The 17929-nt window shown below is 41.3% G+C and overlaps 1 protein-coding gene across 2 annotated transcripts; it reads left to right on the plus strand.

Annotated features, from left to right (window-relative positions):
• Positions 1-1407: 1407 nt before the first annotated feature.
• Positions 1408-17242, plus strand: jak2b (Janus kinase 2b). Of its 2 annotated transcripts, XM_031849319.1 has the most exons (24): positions 1408-1936; positions 3740-3982; positions 4663-4786; positions 4875-4992; positions 6445-6590; positions 6791-7082; positions 7338-7457; positions 7654-7811; positions 8208-8319; positions 8544-8730; positions 8977-9101; positions 9319-9453; positions 10540-10627; positions 10971-11098; positions 11429-11567; positions 11722-11873; positions 12054-12204; positions 12569-12705; positions 13274-13463; positions 13690-13814; positions 13902-14074; positions 14852-14969; positions 15342-15455; positions 15673-17242. In XM_031849319.1, the coding sequence occupies exons 2-24, from the start codon at positions 3754-3756 to the stop codon at positions 15778-15780; spliced, it is 3369 nt and encodes a 1122-aa protein (XP_031705179.1). In that variant the 5' UTR covers positions 1408-1936; positions 3740-3753; the 3' UTR covers positions 15781-17242. The 2 variants fall into 2 exon arrangements, with proteins under 2 accessions (XP_031705179.1, XP_031705180.1); XM_031849320.1 differs by lacking the exon at positions 1408-1936 and having other exon boundaries at positions 3715-3982.
• The last annotated feature ends 687 nt before the right edge of the window (positions 17243-17929 follow it).

Raw genomic sequence — 17929 nt, forward strand, 5'->3', positions numbered from 1 at the left:
CTCACTCGGCATACTTCCTCCTAAAAGCCTCATACTTTCCTTTACTGTGGGTTTCCGTAACCACTGTGCCACCCATCTGCCCAGTTGCTCCGTTTTCCAAAATAACAACATCATTGTTTCAGGTCTGCGTGCTATTATTTAATTGCTGTCAGCAATTTTGCAGAAACATGTCCGGGAGGTCTGACATAGTCGCTATACCAGTCCTAACCATGATGGATATGTAAAGAAGTTCAGATTTAAAAATTCTCACTCAATAAACTGAAATGCTGTTGTCAAAAACACATATGAGTGGGAAATTACAGGAAAATATAAAATAACGTTGAATCCTTCTTCTATACAGTCCATAATTGAATTAATACCCCTCTGACACATTTAAAAGGATCAGCTTCACTACAGTTGTTCCAAAACTATCGCACTAAATTGCATTTCATATTAAGTGTGTTTACGATGTTGTGTTCCGCTTGTAAAACGGTGCTGTAATCTGAGCAGCAAGTGGTTATGAGTTGGGTGTTTGTTGCTAGTTTGTTGATTCACAAGCCAGGTGACTGATTCAGTGGGACAATGCTGCCTTCATGTCTCCTCATAACCTCTAAATTCCCAGAACCAAAGTTGTAAAATAAGGTATAATAAGTACAATAAATAAAATTCTATATGCAAATGTGGGAAAATGTGCTCTGAAGTAGGGAAGACATTGTTGTTCAAACTAGGCAGTTTCTGTGTATAAATTTATTGTATGTAGAGAAATGTCAGGTTATAAAATCACGTTATTTGTGGCCTTGTCTATACAGACTGGTTTTAACCACTGCCTTTTAAAACCATTGTGAGGATATCAAACCTTAATTTGCGGGATTTCTGTGAATATATACTATTTTGAATAATTAGCTAAATTGTATGATTGCATTTTTTGTATTATCTTCACTTGATCTTTCTGTATTATTAGCTGTGAGTAGGTATTCAGGCATTTTTCATGTAAAATATTAATAGTATGAACGTACTACTGAAAGTTGTGGATGGATGGAAGATGGAGAATATCTATATATATGCTTACATGTATGTTCACTCAGCAGAGATAACATTAAACAAAAGAAAATATTTCTAAAACAATACAGAATGCCCGAGAGCCTTTTGATTTTAAAATTGTAATTCTTTAAATATATAAAGATATATCCACCATGAATGAATGCAGAAAAATGCACCAGTACGCAAGAAATTAAGTGTTTTACGTTAAAAAATGTTATACCAATGTTTAAACCAAACCCACGCCCTTGGGTCAAATATTATTCTGTTGTTGATTATTTGGAAACTGCTAATTTTGGTATTTCTGACAGCACCTGAAGGCAGCATCGATGTAGTGGGAGAGGCTGGTTTGTTGACCGACTTCGGCTGCGCAGTAGTGCAGTGCGCACACTGACAAACTAGCTACCTTCAGAGAGTTAAAGCCATTCAGTTGATAAGATGTCAACAATGTAACTCTCGTTGTACAGCTGTAAGCCACAGATATTCTGGCACACACACAAAAAAAAAATGATCACTGCCTGCAGATGAATTGCGTGTCATTGGACCAGTTTATGGCCGCGAGCAAGGACGCGGTTTTTAGCTTAAGCATTAGCTTTAAGTTAGAAGATTGACAAGATAGACGGCTAAAGTTCCTCCCCCGGGAGTGAATGGGCTGACCACGGGTATAGTTTATGTAACGTTTGCAGGTTAACCAGCTGAGGGCGACGAGGAAATAAGACTGACTACAAATGGATTCATGCCATAAAATCATTTGTTTATTTCGGGCTGTAGTCTGTGAAGAGATTTTTAAGAAGTGAAGCAGAAGTGTGTCTCGTTAGCTGTCAAACTCTCGCCCCCGTCCTGGCTGCAGCGCTGGCCTAGGAAGCTAGCAGCAAGCTAGCTATAGCTAGCTGCACGCCTAGCTGGCTCATCTTCCAAAGTAAGTGTTTACTCTCATTAATACTTCACTGACAGCTCTGGGTTCTCTAAGTGCACGAACGTAAACATGTAACGCTGGCTGGTTAAGTCGCTGAGATATATATTCGTAACGTATTCTCGTTATTGTAACGATAACAACGTTAGCTCACTCATATGGAACCGCCTTGATGAGTCTGATCTGCAGCTAAGTCTCTTGATATTTGTGCTGGATATGTTCAGTTTAAACGTCGATTTTTGGGGATAGCACGTACCCCTCAGATGAGCACTGAACATGCCATGACAACAAGCAGCGTCCACAAACTGTTGCATGTTTCCCTTCAGGTCATATTCACAAGACTCTAAATGCAAGATTTAAAAAATGAGATGTACCTATTTTCTGCTCCTGAAATTCAGAATATAGATTATGCATTTTGGAGCATCCCAGGAGACAGTTGGTGTAAAGACCAGTCTAAAATGACATGAGGTGTATTGTTGCCTCAGGTATATTGTTTAGCAGAAGTTAAGAGAATGTCATATGTGTCGTATCCTCTTTCTTTACGTGGGAAATGTTACATGAAGGATGCTGCTGGATATTTAAGTGTTTCTTTGCTCACCGACCAATACACATATAAGTGCCGAATGGATTAGACCAGTTTTGATGAGCTATTGATAGTTTGTCACACACCAAGTACAATGCTGACCTTTCACTATGTTCAGTTCCTCAAATGTAAGGATTTGCTGTTTCTCTCTTGTTTTTGATTTTGTGTGTCTTGAAGCTCCTTTTTGTAGGCTGTTGCAATCCCTTTGTGGCTCCGAGACACTGACATAGTATAGACTACACCCTCAGTGGATTGGTCAAATACGTAATTGATAATAACAATAATCATAGTGATGTGTTGTGATTTGTTTCTAGTATGAGTCAAGGTGTATGTCATTCATTACAACACAGTATAATAACACAGTAGTATTAATGGCATGAGTATTTACCACTCCCTCAAGTCAATATTTAGAGGCGGCACCTTTGGCAGCAACTACAGTCACAGCTTTGCACATCTGGATGCTACAAAAACATTTATAACCACACATGCATGACTGGTGAAGTACCTGATGGATCAGAGTTGACATCTTGGTGACTTCCCCCAAAAGTGTTCTTTTGCACAAAGTCCTGTAAAAACATGAAAAAGGTGAATGGATAGTTGTTTTTTACAACAATAACATAATTCATGACTTCCTTGTCTTTATTATGCAACAACAGACCTCATTTCAGTCACTTGAATTTAGTTACATTATTAATACTGAAAAAAGTATGCATGGTGGGCTGATTACATATAGAAACAAGGACAGGACCCCAGCACTATCATAGCCTGTGTGTGCTAGATTATGATCCTGGAAGAAATATAACACCCATAATTCAGTCCTCAGTGATATAATACTGTCTTTGAGGGAAGGGGAGTAGGGGTGGGCTGAAAACCCTAACCAGTTAGAAGTGTGTATAGATTATTTTGCATTTAAACCTAAGTAGCCTAATAAATGAGAAAATTATACATTTTAAACTTGATAAGCTGCCCTGAAAAATGTCATGCAACAGGGCTGAATTCTCAATACTCTGTTTACAGTGAAACTGTATTTCGTAACTCTCACAGAGAGCTGCCTATTTTAGAATTAGATTTGCAAATTGTGTGACCTTCCAGAGAGTGGCTCCTCTGCCCTGCAGCTTTATGTGACTTTGGAATTTTGATAACGGTTCAAGCTAACCTAGCTGATCACACTAAAACAAGAAGCCGTTGTTCTTTCTGCTGACATTTTAGCATTTATCTGATTGAAGGTTTCGTGTTGTTGATGGCCTCCCTGCCAGCCATGGACGCTGTGACTGACACGTGCCCTGCGGTGCACCAAAATGGGATTGCCCATCGGGAATCTCAAAACACAAGGCCAGCTGCTGCTGCTGCTGTTCTGAAGCTTCATTTCTACCACAGCAGCCAAGGAACGGCCAACCGCAGCTTCCTCAGCTACCCACCGGGGGACTATGTGGCCGAGGAGCTGTGTATGGATGCGGCCACGGCATGCAGTGAGTAATCGAACCATGCAAGACTGCATGATGCACACACACACACTCATGTGTTTCGCTGTAACCCGGAGCATAGGTCCTGAGATAAGGTTATCAAGAGGCCACAGTGAAACCTAAAAATCGTTGGCTTGTTCAATATTCTCAATGCTTTATTTACAGTTTGTCTAGCTTTACTGACTTTGTTCCAATGACAACATATGGTAGTTTGGCTGTGCTTAGTGTTTTTTGTTTGTTTTAGTTTTTTTTTTTTTTGTTGCACTAGTTCAATTTAAGAGTCAATAAAAGTATGATGCAACTAATACACAGATCAGGGCTAGACTAACCTGCATGTTGATGGAGTCGCATGATATGTGTTTGATGATAAACCAAACACAATTGACATTTTAGACAATCTTTATTGACCTTTTGGTCAGCTGTGTTGGTACTTCAAACATAGTTTTCTAGTGTGTGTCTTAAAGCATAATATACGATGTGCTTTTCTGAGTTTCCCCTAAATTTACACCATTTGTACAGGAATAATGTAATTTCTTTGTCCACTTAATTTATGTAGATGAACAAGAAACCTTGATTTAGATCAAGCGAGTAATACACAGTATAGCTACCCTGTTCTGCTTCAGAGAATTCAATGGACTGCAAGTTTCGAGAACATAATCTGGTGTCTCATTCTTTGTCTGCTTTAGGTATTTCACCACTGTACTGCAACCTTTTTGGTCTCTTCCGAGATCGAGACAGCTTGTGGTTTTCACCCAACCACATCTTTCAGCTTGACGAACTGGCCTCTGAAGATGTGTTTTTCAGAATAAGGTAGCATTCATTTTGTTGTTGTCTGTTTACGTCTTAAGTAACTTCTTCTTCTTACTTACTGCGTTTCCTTTATTATTGTTTACCACAGGTACTACTTCCCTGGCTGGTACAGCGGTGGGGCATCCAGAGCATATCGATATGGGGTTTCCAAAGGGTCCGAAAGCCCCGTCCTTGATGACTTTGTAATGTCATACCTCTTCTCTCAGGTGAAGCACGTCGGCATACAACCACTCTCTTTATTACTTAAATGAAAGAACAATGAATCCTTTATATTTGCACTTAAGCAACATATTCAAGAGCCTGTTCGGATTGCCCAGTATTGTAGATTAGGCATCAGAAAACAAGCACATGTTCAACTTTCAGTGTTATCAGTATCAGCACAATATCCACTGATACACAACAAGAAAAGAAAAGCCTGTTGGTTTGGCTACTGAAGATGTACATCTTTAGAAATATACTGTTAAATATATTTTTTTAAAGATGACAAAAAGTAATTTCCTAAAATAGCTGGGCACTGTAGACATTAGCAGACGTTACTAGAACAGGACTAAAAAGTGCATGTTTTTGGGGACTATCCTCTAATTGCATATCATCTGTCCTATTTTAATGCCTTGGAGGTCCCCTGTGGTTTTGTGTGTTTTTGAATGGACTGCATTCAACACTCGATTTAGCTTTCTCTCTGTTGTTTGCTTTCCTCAGACCAAATACGAGTTATAATACGTTTGCTGTCTTGTCCAATATCTGTATGAAAGTTGGAGAAATGTACGTTAGAAAACTTTTTCGGATGTATCATCAGAGCCCTGCGTTCCCTCGGTCAAGATAAGATTTCTATTATTTAGGGCTGAAAAGATTCCTTGAGAACTCGAGTAACTTGATTACTAAAAATCTGTCAAGGCTTTGCTGCTTATCAATAAAGCAAAAGTATTTTTTATCCGATTACTTGGTTAATCAATGGAATACTCATTTACAAAAATATTTGATAGCTGCAGCCCTATTATAAACCCTGTTTCAATAGACTCAATGTGAGTAGTATAGGTGAATCCAGGTAACTGAAGCCAGTATTATGACTGGAGCTGACCCTGAGTGAACTGAAGGATTATGTGGATTTATGCCTGTGAAAATGTGCCCTGGTGGCTCGGGACAGGCTTGAGAAGGGAAGCACTGCTGCGTGCGTCATTTGAGGGTGTAGTGTGTTCGCAGCCATTAAGCCATTACACATGCTTGCCTTCACCGCGGACAGATGTTTTGCTCTGTGAAGGATATATCAAATTCCTCGCAGTCTAATCTAGAGCTGAGCCTCTGTGTTTGTGATAAAGTAAGGCTATTATGATGTGCAAGGGGAAGTGTGTCTCTGCTGTTGGGACTCCCCACTCAAAATTGCTGGTTCAACAAAAAACGCAGCAACGCGGTTTGTAGCACAACACTGTTCCCCCAGTTATAGGTTAAATAATAAAACAACAAAAACACATCTAAAACCTTTGTTTTTCAAAGGACAATGATAATGAATTTGTGGTGAATTGATTAAAGTCTACAGTCACTTAACATGTGAGCCCATGTTTGTACACATACTCTACTTCAGCACATAGACAAACACAAGTGACAGATCTGTACAAATCTGTCAGATGGGTTCAACTGTGATTGTGTTGCTTTCTGTGCAGTGGAGGAATGACTTTGTCAATGGCTTAGTGAAGATCCCCAACTCCCATGAAACTCAGGAAGAGTGCCTTGGTATGGCTGTACTCGATATGACAAGAACAGCCAAGGAGAGACAGATGTCCCCGCTGGACGTCTACCGCACAATAAGGTACTAGTGAAATACAACAAGATCATCTCATTCTTAAGGAATCATTGGAAATGAACACCTGCTAAGCACTAACGATGTAATAGTGTAAATGGTGCCACGAAAATGATATGTTATAAATAAGAATATTTACACTTTTTTTCTACAAAACCATTATTATGCTGATGCATAATAATGTTTTTTTCTTTCTTGCTTTCTTCTAGCTACAAGTCCTTCTTGCCAAAGGATATGAGCGCTCAGATTCAGGACTGCAACTTCTTGACACGCAAGCGAATCCGATTCCGCTTCAAGCGCTTCATCCAGCAGTTCAGTCAGTGTCGGACCACAGCCCGCGATCTCAAGCTCAAGTACCTCATCAGCATTGAGTCCCTGGAGAAGTCCTTCTATACAGAGACCTTCCAGGTCAGGGAACCATCCAATGGACAGCTCATCATCCTGGTGGCAGCGGACAGTGGCATCCAGTGGTGTCGAGAGGAACTGAAAGATTCTCACCAGGTTGGTATCATGAGTGCTGTCAGACATGTTGCTGACTTTTACATACTTGCAGTACCGGAGGCCTTTTGTTACCAGAATATCTACGTAAAAGACAACATGTGGACGTCTGTTCATGGGTTGGCAGTATTTCAGAATAAACTACACAGGCTATGTTCATTGTAATGTGGCAATATGTCAACCTATTCAACAGTATCTGTGTATTTAAAAGCGCTGGTTTGGCGGGAATAAAAGTCATATCTTATGCTTTTCGTCCAGGAGATGAAGACCCTGTGTGACTTCCCTGATGTCACTGACATCAGCATCAAACAGGCCAGCAAGGAGGGTGCCGTAGAGAGTCGGGTGGTCACCATCAACAAACAAGATGGCAAGAATCTGGTAATTTCACTTTACTCCGTTGTAACCAGGCAAAGAAACTATCTGACCAAAGCCAGTTTTAGTGAATCTGGTCCGCTATCTCAGAGAGGGCTGTAAAAGAAGACAAACTTTAGAATTAGAGGCATTTGGTTCCAATGAGAAATATAATGGTGGAAGTTTACACATGATGTCTAAAAGTGTTTTTCGTATATTTCAGGAGCTGGAGTTCCTCAGCCTGTCTGAAGCCCTCTCCTTTGTGTCCCTCATTGATGGCTACTATCGGCTTACTACAGACGCACATCACTACCTTTGTAAAGAAGTGGCTCCTCCCAGACTTGTGGAGGCCATCGCTTCCCATTGCCATGGCCCCATCTCGTAAGCGAACAACAAAACAAAGCTTAATAATTCATATTTTACTACCAGCATGAGCAAGGCCCGTCACTCTCAAAAACATCAAGTTTGAATGAAAAAGAAGAAAAACACTTGTAATGCAGAACCAAAGTTCACCAGCGTGAGTTCTGCAGGGACATTTGTAGCCGTACATCAGCGGACATCTCTGTGTTGGCAGCAGAGAACATTGATACTTTTTAATACAAAATTACAATTCAGGCAGAATACTGTACGTTATCTATATATTTCAAAATTGCTACCACAATGACCAAGCATTCCCCGGGTCCTGGTGACGTATCCTAGCAGGTGAAGCTGAATTTCTCTGCAGAGATGCGGGTAAATAACCTGATGTGTCTTTTCTGCGTTGTGTTTTTGTTGCAGAATGGAAATTGCCGTCAATCGGCTTCAGAGGTGTGGAAACAAACAAGGATTGTACATCTTGAGATGTAGCCCTAAAGAGTTCAACAAGTATTGTCTGACTTTCCCGGTCGAGGTGGGTAAAACTCACCTGTGGTGGTTGCCTTGGCATATTTCCACATGTGTATTGACAACTTGGAAGAGTCAAAATTGAAATACAGTAACAATTCTCCTGTTGTGTGTTGCTCCCCATCCAAAGAATTGAATCCAACTGGACGGTTGTAAATCAGACTTGGTGACTGAAACTCAAATTCTTTACTTCTCCACTGTCTGCCCTCCTCTTTGTGTCTGCTGCTGTAGGTGTATGATGCTGTAGATTACAAGCACTGCCAGATAACCAGGTCTGTCAGTGGGGAGTTTAACCTCAGTGGAACCAAAAGAAACTTCAACAGCTTGCAGGAGCTTCTCAGCTGCTACCAAAAGGAAACCGTGCGCTCCGACAGCTTCATTTTCCAATTCAGCAAGTGCTGTCCACCTAAATCCAAAGGTAAATCTAACAGACTGTGGATTATTTTGAGAGATTAGTAAACGTTAGCGAAGGCTGTGTGTGCTTCTGTCTAATGTGCAATGTAACAATCAAACTAATTTCAATTTCCACTGAAATGTTTCCACCGCTGACTCACATTGTCGTTTCTCCGTCAGTGTGATCGCTTTCAACTTATCATGAACTACATATATTGTTCCTTAAAGTTTAGTTATCAATCAGATTGTTTTCTTCTCTCGCCATCAACAGAAAAGTCCTGCCTCCTTGTGTGCAGGAGCAACAAGGGCTCCGAAGTGCCTCTCTCTCCGTCTCTACAGCGACACAACATCAATCAGATGGTGTTTCACAAGATCAGGAAAGAAGATCTGGAATTTGTAAGCTTAGTGTGCATGTTCAGGACTGTCGTATGTCAGTATTTCCCCATTTGTCCAACAAGTCAATGCATGAAAATGTTGTAGCATTCCCCGTTATAGTGTTGTAGCTCTAAAGTACAATCCCACTATCCTTTACTGTGCATTTTACTGGCATGTCATGCTCAGAATTCATTACAACAATCGCCTGTTAAGAGTGCAATGATGGTCTTCCTTTCAGATGGAGAGTCTAGGCCAAGGGACATTTACCAAGATCTTTAAAGGGGTCCGCAAGGAGCTGGGAGATTATGGACTCGTGCACCAAACAGAAGTTGTCATGAAAGTCCTGGACCAAGCCCACAGGAACTACTCTGAGGTGTGTGGCTGTGTAAAGCGGTGCACAACGTTTTGTTTGCGGGAACACTTTGTTTTCACGGTCACAGTTTTCAGAAGGCTTCTTTGTGCAGCCGCTCTGATCGCTTCTAGTGGAAAATCTCAGAACTTTTCAGATGTCAGCGCTTTTTTTATTATTTTTTTATTTTTATTTTGGACAGAGAAGAACTCTTTATGGACACTAAGCCTAAACCAGCTGGTAGGAGCTTCAAGTGATCAGAAACTGCTTCATTTGAAACTCTTTTTTTTTTTTTTCTATGTGGATTAGGAATTGTTCCTCTCTTGATTTACAAACCTATGTGAGACAACTGCAGTTGACAGAGCTAACAGACAGTTTCTGTTCAGAGGAAGCGTGAAACAGTCACACAGTGAACTTTACTATAATGTGACAAAATCGGCTGAGTACATGAGTGTTTTTTGTCATTTTATGTTTATATTTTGAATGGTCTGCCTCCAAGAGACGCTCAGTCGCTGCTCAGCGGACAGAGAGAGTAGCGGGGAAAATCTCCTATACTTTAATTCAGTGCCTTTTTATTGGGCATCAACCTCGCGTTTACGCGCGTACTGTCAAAAACTATATACTTGTGAAGTGTAAATTTATTTTGTCCAGTTTGAGCGTCTTATATTTTAGACTTTGCTGCTTTTCTTTCTCATATGTATATTTTATATCATTTGTAAGTTGTTTTTTTTTATTTTTTTTATATATATTACAAAGGTTATTATAGTGATTTTTCACCATTATATTTGCTTGCTGTAATCATTTCTCCTGTTCATTCTGGACATTAAGAAACCCCTTAACGTGCTTCCAATGTGAGTGAAGGCGCAACGTGTGGGTTTCAATAACTTAATCTGAAGTTGATTTGAGACTTCAGCAGTCTGAGTTAAACAAATCAAGCAGATTTCTTCCAGTTACTGTCTTTTTAATACAAATTCCCTCTGAAAAATTGTGAGCCTCTCTTTTGTTTGAAAATGAAGATGATCGTTAGTTGTTGTTGGTGTACCTATTTGTCTATCATGGGCGCATAAATAAGTTCGTTTTCTATCTTAACTGTCTTCTCTTGTCCTACAGTCTTTCTTTGAAGCTGCCAGCATGATGAGCCAGTTGTCCCATAAGCACCTGATACTTAACTATGGTGTGTGTGTCTGCGGAGAGGAAAGTAAGTCAGCCTTAGAGACATACTCTGAACTTATCATGCCATAAGCACTACTGTTGTTTCTTGAAAAAAACAGAATATTCTGACACCCATTTGTTTGACAAACAATCTGAGCTTATGTCATCGTGGCCTAATGATGGAAGGAGACCTCGCTTCGCTATAATCTTGATAAAATACACAAAGTGATGCCTTCAATCAGTGGTAGATAACGCTGATATGAACCATAACCACGTCAGATTTTCAAGTGTCCTTGTGTAACACCGTTTGCAAAGAGGCTCATAAGGATGATGTGTAATTGATATGTGTTTAAGAATTGCATTGTAATTGCGAAAATGTCCTGTTTCAGATATCATGGTGCAGGAGTTTGTGAAGTTTGGTTCACTGGACACCTACCTGAAGAAGAAGAAGAACTTGATAAACATCCTATGGAAGCTGGAGGTGGCTAAGCAGCTGGCCTGGGCCATGAACTTCCTGGTAGGGATATGAGCGTGGTGCCAGAATTGATGTCAAGTAATTCATAGTATTGAGTAATATCAATTTGTGTGTTTGTTGAATTTAATTCGGTACACAAATCGTGTTTTAAACAACTGAATTAAATTGTAAAAGGAAACTGTAAGAACAGGGATTCATTGTTTCCTCTGTGTTGGTAAGAGATTTGTTTCACTCACCAGGATGTTAGCTCTGGTTAAAAGTCTGCTGTTGGCTGCGTACTATTTGTTTTGCGCTGACACAGCACTGTGGAGGTAGGTCTGGCTATGTGAGACCATTAAAGACTGATTCATCTCTCCCTCTCTGAACCTGCAGGAAGAAAAGCAGCTTGTCCACGGGAATGTATGTGCTAAAAACATTCTCCTGATCAGAGAAGAAGACCGGCGGGCTGGGAACCCCCCCTTCATCAAACTGAGTGACCCTGGCATCGGCATCACTGTCCTTCCCAAAGAAAGTGAGTTTATGTCTGTAATACATATCTTCAATCAACAGGGGGCAGCTGTTTAACAAGGTTGTGTTGGCTATGAGATTAGTGTAAAGTCAAACTGTAGTCTTGCCTGAAAGAATTGACTAACAGCGGCGGGTTGAATGTTTTTGTCTGGGATCAGTCCTGATTGAGAGGATCCCTTGGATTTCCCCCGAGTGTGTCGAGGACCCTGCCAGCCTGAGCCTGGCTGCAGACAAGTGGAGCTTTGGCACCACACTGTGGGAGATCTGCAGTGGTGGGGAGAAACCTTTAGCACCACTGGACATCTCTAAGGTAGGGCTGGGTGGTGTGACCTAAAATATATTCTATATCAAGGTGTATAGTCAATAATGCGTGGTGACAATACCGTATATGAACATAATTTATGTATTTAGACCTCTTATCATAAGCAGAATCTGCACATTGTCCAGTATCCATCCTCTATCCATTATACGAACCCTTTGTGTCTCACAGAAAACCCTGTTCTATGAGGACCACCACCAGCTTCCTGCACCAAAGTGGACCGAACTGGCGAATCTGATTACCAGCTGCATGGACTACGAACCTTCATTCAGGCCCACATTTCGTGCCGTCATCCGTGACCTCCACAGCCTCTTCACACCAGGTTGGTTTCTATGCTCCTAATGTTGTCACCACAGGGGATCTAGGTCACACCAGTGTGGAGTTTCAAATGTCTTCCGACGCGCACACACGGATCATAGTGTCTGCAGAAGTCACGTCTTTAGCTCTGATTGGAACGAGGTGATTAATGAAGTAGGGACAGTCTTCAAGGAATTTTTCAGCATTTTGGGAAAGTTTCCTACTAAAAGTTAGATGAGAAAATAAATATCTATGTCATCTCTTTGTGATTCATTTAGATATTGGTCCAAGAGATGATTCGCCGAGCTTGTAAATGTTGATTTACATAATTTCTGAGTTGTCGATTCATCTCTTGAATGTGTGTGAAATTTTTGTCTTTGCGTTTTCAGACTATGAGTTGATCGTGGACAGTGACATCCTGCCGAACAGAACCGTAGTCTCGGGCTGGTCCAATGGGGTCTTTGAGAGTCAGGAGCCGGCTCAGTTTGAAGAGCGACACCTCATATTCTTACAGCAGCTGGGCAAGGTATGAAGAAGTGTGGAAACTGTGCCTTTAAGAGCAAATCAACCTGTGTTCGACACATTTGGTCATGACGATTTTAGACTTTGACTCTTTCCTCATTAAATTACGGCTACATGATTCTGGAAGAACAAAAAAATTATGATTTGTCTCTCTGAGATTTTCTAACAGGAAATAAACATTCAATAATATTACTTGTTTTGAAATTAAGTCTCCTTCAGTATAAGGATTCCATTGCTAAATGTTTTCAGTCTGAACTTCAAGGGGTTAATGCATTTTTAGCATGCATTTTCTTAGAGGGAATATATACCCTTAAGGGTATTATAACTAGGTCTTATGAGTGGATTATTTTATGTGTACGTCATGTCTTTGCACAACTCTTCTCCAGTCCACCGTGCTTTATTCACCAAACACTTTCGGCTGGTGTACTGCATACAAGTTTAACGGGGTGCGATTTGCTTAAATTTGATGGCCTTACATTGAAGCTTCAACTAAGAAATAGAGTAAAATGTGAAACCAAAGTTTGAGTGAAAAAAAAAAATGACCGCTCACTTAAGTTGGTCTTCTCTTAAAGGGAAACTTTGGCAGCGTGGAGATGTGTCGATATGACCCGCTCCAGGACAACACTGGAGAGGTCGTGGCTGTGAAGAAACTCCAGCACAGCACTGCAGAGCACATACGAGACTTTGAGCGAGAGATTGAGATCCTGAAATCTCTACAGCATGAGAACATCGTCAAGTACAAAGGCGTTTGCTACAGTGCAGGTATAGTTGACCCGTAATTACCACCTTCTTCATCCTCCTCCAGAACTGAAATGTTTCCTTATTTGGGAGGAGCATTTTAAAATGTACAGACAACTTTTGGCGCGCCTCCTCTACACTCTTCTCTACAGGGTCTGCCACTTAAACTTCAGAGGACTGCCTGTATACTGTAGACCTTTGTGGCTGCCAGGTCCTCTGGATGACACCGTTTCTTTTTGGCTTCTCTCAGGACGACGGAATCTCCGTCTCGTCATGGAATATCTGCCCTTTGGAAGTTTGCGAGATTATCTCATGAAAAACAAGGAGAGGATCGACCACAAGAAGCTTGTGCATTACACTTCACAGATCTGCAAGGTACTTCTTTTTCTCCAGTTTTGTGGAGCTGCTGACCAGTGGAGCTAGAGATACAAAGAAATGTGTGTTTTCTTTCTGCATTCCCAGGGTATGGAGTACCTGGCAAGTAAGCGGTATATCCACAGAGACCTGGCGACACGAAATATCCTTGTGGAGAGTGAGCTGAGGGTAAAGATCGGAGATTTCGGCCTCTCCAAAATTCTGCCTCAGGACAAAGAGTACTACATGGTCAAAGAGCCGGGAGAGAGTCCCATATTTTGGTGAGATATTTGTTCTCTTCCTCGTGATGCCGCACAGAGTGCAGCTGCGGCTACTGAAAAAGTGTGGTTTTATTTAAAGTTATACAAGGAACTTTTAACTGGTTATGAAACTGACTCCATGTAATACTGGCTGTCACTAATGACATAAGCGAACAAGACCATCGTCTGTGTAGTGATGGTGGGTATTCTTAAAGGCTGTCATTGGCTCTGGTTCCCACGCGATATCATGCAGGTTTACCAGAAACTCCTACAGCTCAGACTCCTGCGCCCCGGCAGCAGTTGCTCCTCTGCGGCTGCAGAACCTGGAGCTCTCTACCGGCTTCCTGGGAGACAACTAACACCGTGCTGCTGGAGGCCCAGGTCGTATTGCTGGGCCCACTGGACAGAAGGGAGGCGGAGTCAGACTGTCAGACCCTGCTGCTGTAAAATTAGAGGTTTCTAAAGGGAGTCTGGCAGCTGCAGATCTTATCAACATGAAACGGTAGTCAGGTGGTACTCAGGGAAACACTACCACCTTTGTCCACAGGAGCAGTCAAAATCCCCACTACATGAAAGTTCCTTGTAGTAACTTTTAAGAAGTCAAAATCAGCTCTTTCTAAGGGGCTTGTTATAGCGAACACACAACTCTTGAATGTTGATCCACGTTAGGAATTCTTGAAACATTGTTTTATGTTTGCTGTGATACCTGTCCTAGTTTTGAAGACGACGTGTAAGCTCACAAGCTTCCTAAGAGGAGCAGAACGGGGACAGACAGTCACACGGTGTGCTATTTTGTAGGTATGCCCCTGAGTCGCTGACTGAGAGCAAGTTCTCTGTGGCATCAGACGTCTGGAGCCTTGGAGTGGTGCTTTACGAGCTCTTCACCCACAGCGACAAGAACTCCAGCCCTCCTGCAGTAAGTGTTAACACACTTTCACACTCGCACGCATGCACTGAACACCGCCCGTTCAACTTTATTTAAGGTCACTGCTTTTTTTCATACTGTGGATATTTCCGGTCTCAGGCTGCTGATCCAGAAGTCCAGCGTGATTGATGCATAGTGCCAACAATTAAACACAACTTAATTTGGGGAAATTCCTAAATGTGCACGCTTTTTCTGCGCTACGCCGCACAAAGTAGAGCCTGCGACTCCCTTACTGAAGTCATTTAGTAGTTTGTCATGTTGACACTGAGAACATTTCTCTGTTCATGTTGCTCCACATGTTTTGCTTCATTTTTGTTTGAATCAATCTGTCTTTGTCTTGGCTGTCACCATTCTCCTCCTCAGGTTTTTATGTCCATGATGGGGAACGACAAGCAGGGACAGTTGATCGTCTATCACCTCATTGAGCTCCTCAAGTCAGGCAGCAGGCTGCCTCAACCTCTGGAGTGTCCCACGGAGGTAGGACCACGCACTAACCGTTTAGATGTTAACCGACATGAAGAAAGACTTGAAATACACAGCGTAGACGCTTTTGGACCAAATCTTACCTTACGTGACACTGGTGAAACCGGTATACCGACCATTAACTGCAACTCAACCTGTTTGGCAAACATGTTTGCTCATCCCAGGACCTCATTCACAAACGATTCTCTTTCTCCCTGTTTTTTTCTCTCAGATAAATGAGATCATGGAGGAGTGCTGGGACAACGACCCCGGCTTGCGTCCGTCTTTCAAGGAGCTTGCCCTGCGCATAGACCTGTTCAGGGACAGTAAGGAGTTTTAGACAGAGAAATCACCCAAAGTGCCCTGCTCCTCTTCAACCGAGCCTCTCCTAAAATTGCCGCCCTGTTAGTGACAAGGGGACAAAGGCCAAAACAAGATGAGTGCCAAGCGTGTGGCAAAAGCGGGTCGTGACTGGAAGAGTGGTGATTCAAAACTAGGACCAGCTCAAAAACTACTGCCAAGGTGCCTTTTAAGCAAGGCACTCAACCCCCCATTTCTATGGTGGAGTGGCTCAGTGGCAGCAGAATGGGAATGGATCAACTGTTGAAGGTGATGTTGGTTTGGTCAGAGATCCTGGATAAAGTTTTAAAGAGTTCAAGAGTTTGTGGAGACTAAGTAGATAATTGCCAGGCCTAAAGCTAGAGATGCTTGTGTCAAACAAGTTCTCTTTCTGTGTGCGTGTGTGTGTGTGTGTGTGTGTGTGTGTGTGTGTGCACGAGAGAGTGTTGTATCCTTATAAACAGCTAGCAGGGCTAGCTCTCGCCATCCTCTTTTCCCCTCACCTGAAGAGAAATTGTCTAATAGAGCCAAGTGTTTTCTATGTGTGTGTGTATATACCCACAGTATATTGGTGTACATATGTCCAGAAAAATTTTGTAATTTTATAAAATGAAAATATAGTAAAGTACTACGTATATTTGAACTACGAGCAAAATGTCAGTATAAATGAAGTATATACAAAGGTGAAAAATCTGTTATGGTTTTATGTTTTTATTGTGAGAGGTGGTGTGAAAATTAAAGAACAGTTTAATTCAATTGATCTGTTAAGCAAAATCTTGTGGTCTTTGAAAGTCCTCATTATTTCCACACTATAAATGAAATGTGCTTTTCAAACAGCACATTTGTAAACAGCTGAGACGCTAAAAATTTTGTTTTGAAATTGACATTTAAGGGGAAACGACACTGATCACAAAGAACACAATATTCTGAATTTGCCCTAATTAGAAGAATCTCAATGCACATTAAAATCTGAAGCATATCCGACTGTTGCATTTTGCTAATTGAGACAAGACGGGGTAGTAGGCTGGGTTTTAAAAAAATCATGAATGTGTCTTTCAAGAAAGGAAGTTGATCATAAAGATCCAGATTCAACACATATAAACGTTTAGGCTGTCAGTATTCAGAATGTTGTCCAGAAAGTTGACCTACTTAAAAGGGAGTAAACACAAACCTAAGGCATGTGTCAAAGTATTCGATTTATTTATTTCAGGTGATACAGATTCCACTTAGCACTATAGTGCAGGGGAAAACATTTGAACCTTTTCAATCCATGCCGGCACTGACGATATGTACTAACTGCAGCTCATTATGTAACTGCAGTAATGGAGACCGTGGGTTTAAGGGGGCACAAGGAGGGGTTTCCACCAAATGTCTTAATGTCACTTTTAAAATGCAACTTAAATGTTCCCGAGGAGCAATTTGGTTTGCAGACAGTTGAGTAGTCGAAAATCGAAATAATACAGTAAATGCAGCAATAAATAATAATAATAATAATATATCCATTAAGTCAAAGTTATATGACTTGTTTTGACTTTTAAACTTTCTTTGAAAGTCTACATTTTGACCCACTACAATGATTTTTATTCTGTTTTTCCTGGTGGAAATGGGCTTTCACTTGTTTTGCAGATTCAAGCTGCCGAAAATAATCAAGCTCTAAATAATGCTCGAGGAAAAAGCACAGCCCCAGCTACAAAAAAAAAATGTTTTCTCTAAATATTAATTCGCTCACTCTCCCTTGTGTGGAACTTTATTGAGTCACATACTCGGGCATTTGTGGTCATTAATTTACTGTTGTAAATTATATTAATTCATATTTTATTTTGAAATCCGGATGCTGCGTACGCTGCGGGTGTGCCGGAGCTTCATCAAAACGAGGACGTTTCAAGGGGCAATCAGCTGTTTGATCGGTTCTGAGCGGACGCGTGAATCGTGTTTGGTGAACGAGAACAAAAGGTGAAATTATTACCTCAAACCTTCGAGGAAACGGTCGCCTGTTTTTGAATGGGATTACCGTAATCTTCTGAATAAGAGCGCATTGCTAATTGTGACCGCATTTAGGCAACTTCACCGTAATGCTGTAGGAAATTTGCAGCATCAGTATATGTGTTGAAGACACCGGGAGAGGAACCGTAGCGGAGAGAAAGGTGAGC

The sequence above is a fragment of the Anarrhichthys ocellatus genome, unplaced genomic scaffold (genome assembly GCF_004355925.1).
Source record: "Anarrhichthys ocellatus isolate YVR2014 unplaced genomic scaffold, GSC_Weel_1.0 scaffold9, whole genome shotgun sequence".
In the NCBI taxonomy this organism is placed as follows: Eukaryota; Metazoa; Chordata; class Actinopteri; order Perciformes; family Anarhichadidae; genus Anarrhichthys; species Anarrhichthys ocellatus.

Coding starts and splice junctions, on each gene's coding strand:
- jak2b (XM_031849319.1), top strand. CDS start 3,754: ATGGCCTCCCTGCCAGCCATGGACGCTGTGACTGACACGTGCCCTGCG. Junction 7,083..7,337: donor AACTGAAAGATTCTCACCAG/GTTGGTATCATG, acceptor CTTTTCGTCCAG/GAGATGAAGACCCTGTGTGA. Junction 7,812..8,207: donor CATTGCCATGGCCCCATCTC/GTAAGCGAACAA, acceptor TTTTTGTTGCAG/AATGGAAATTGCCGTCAATC.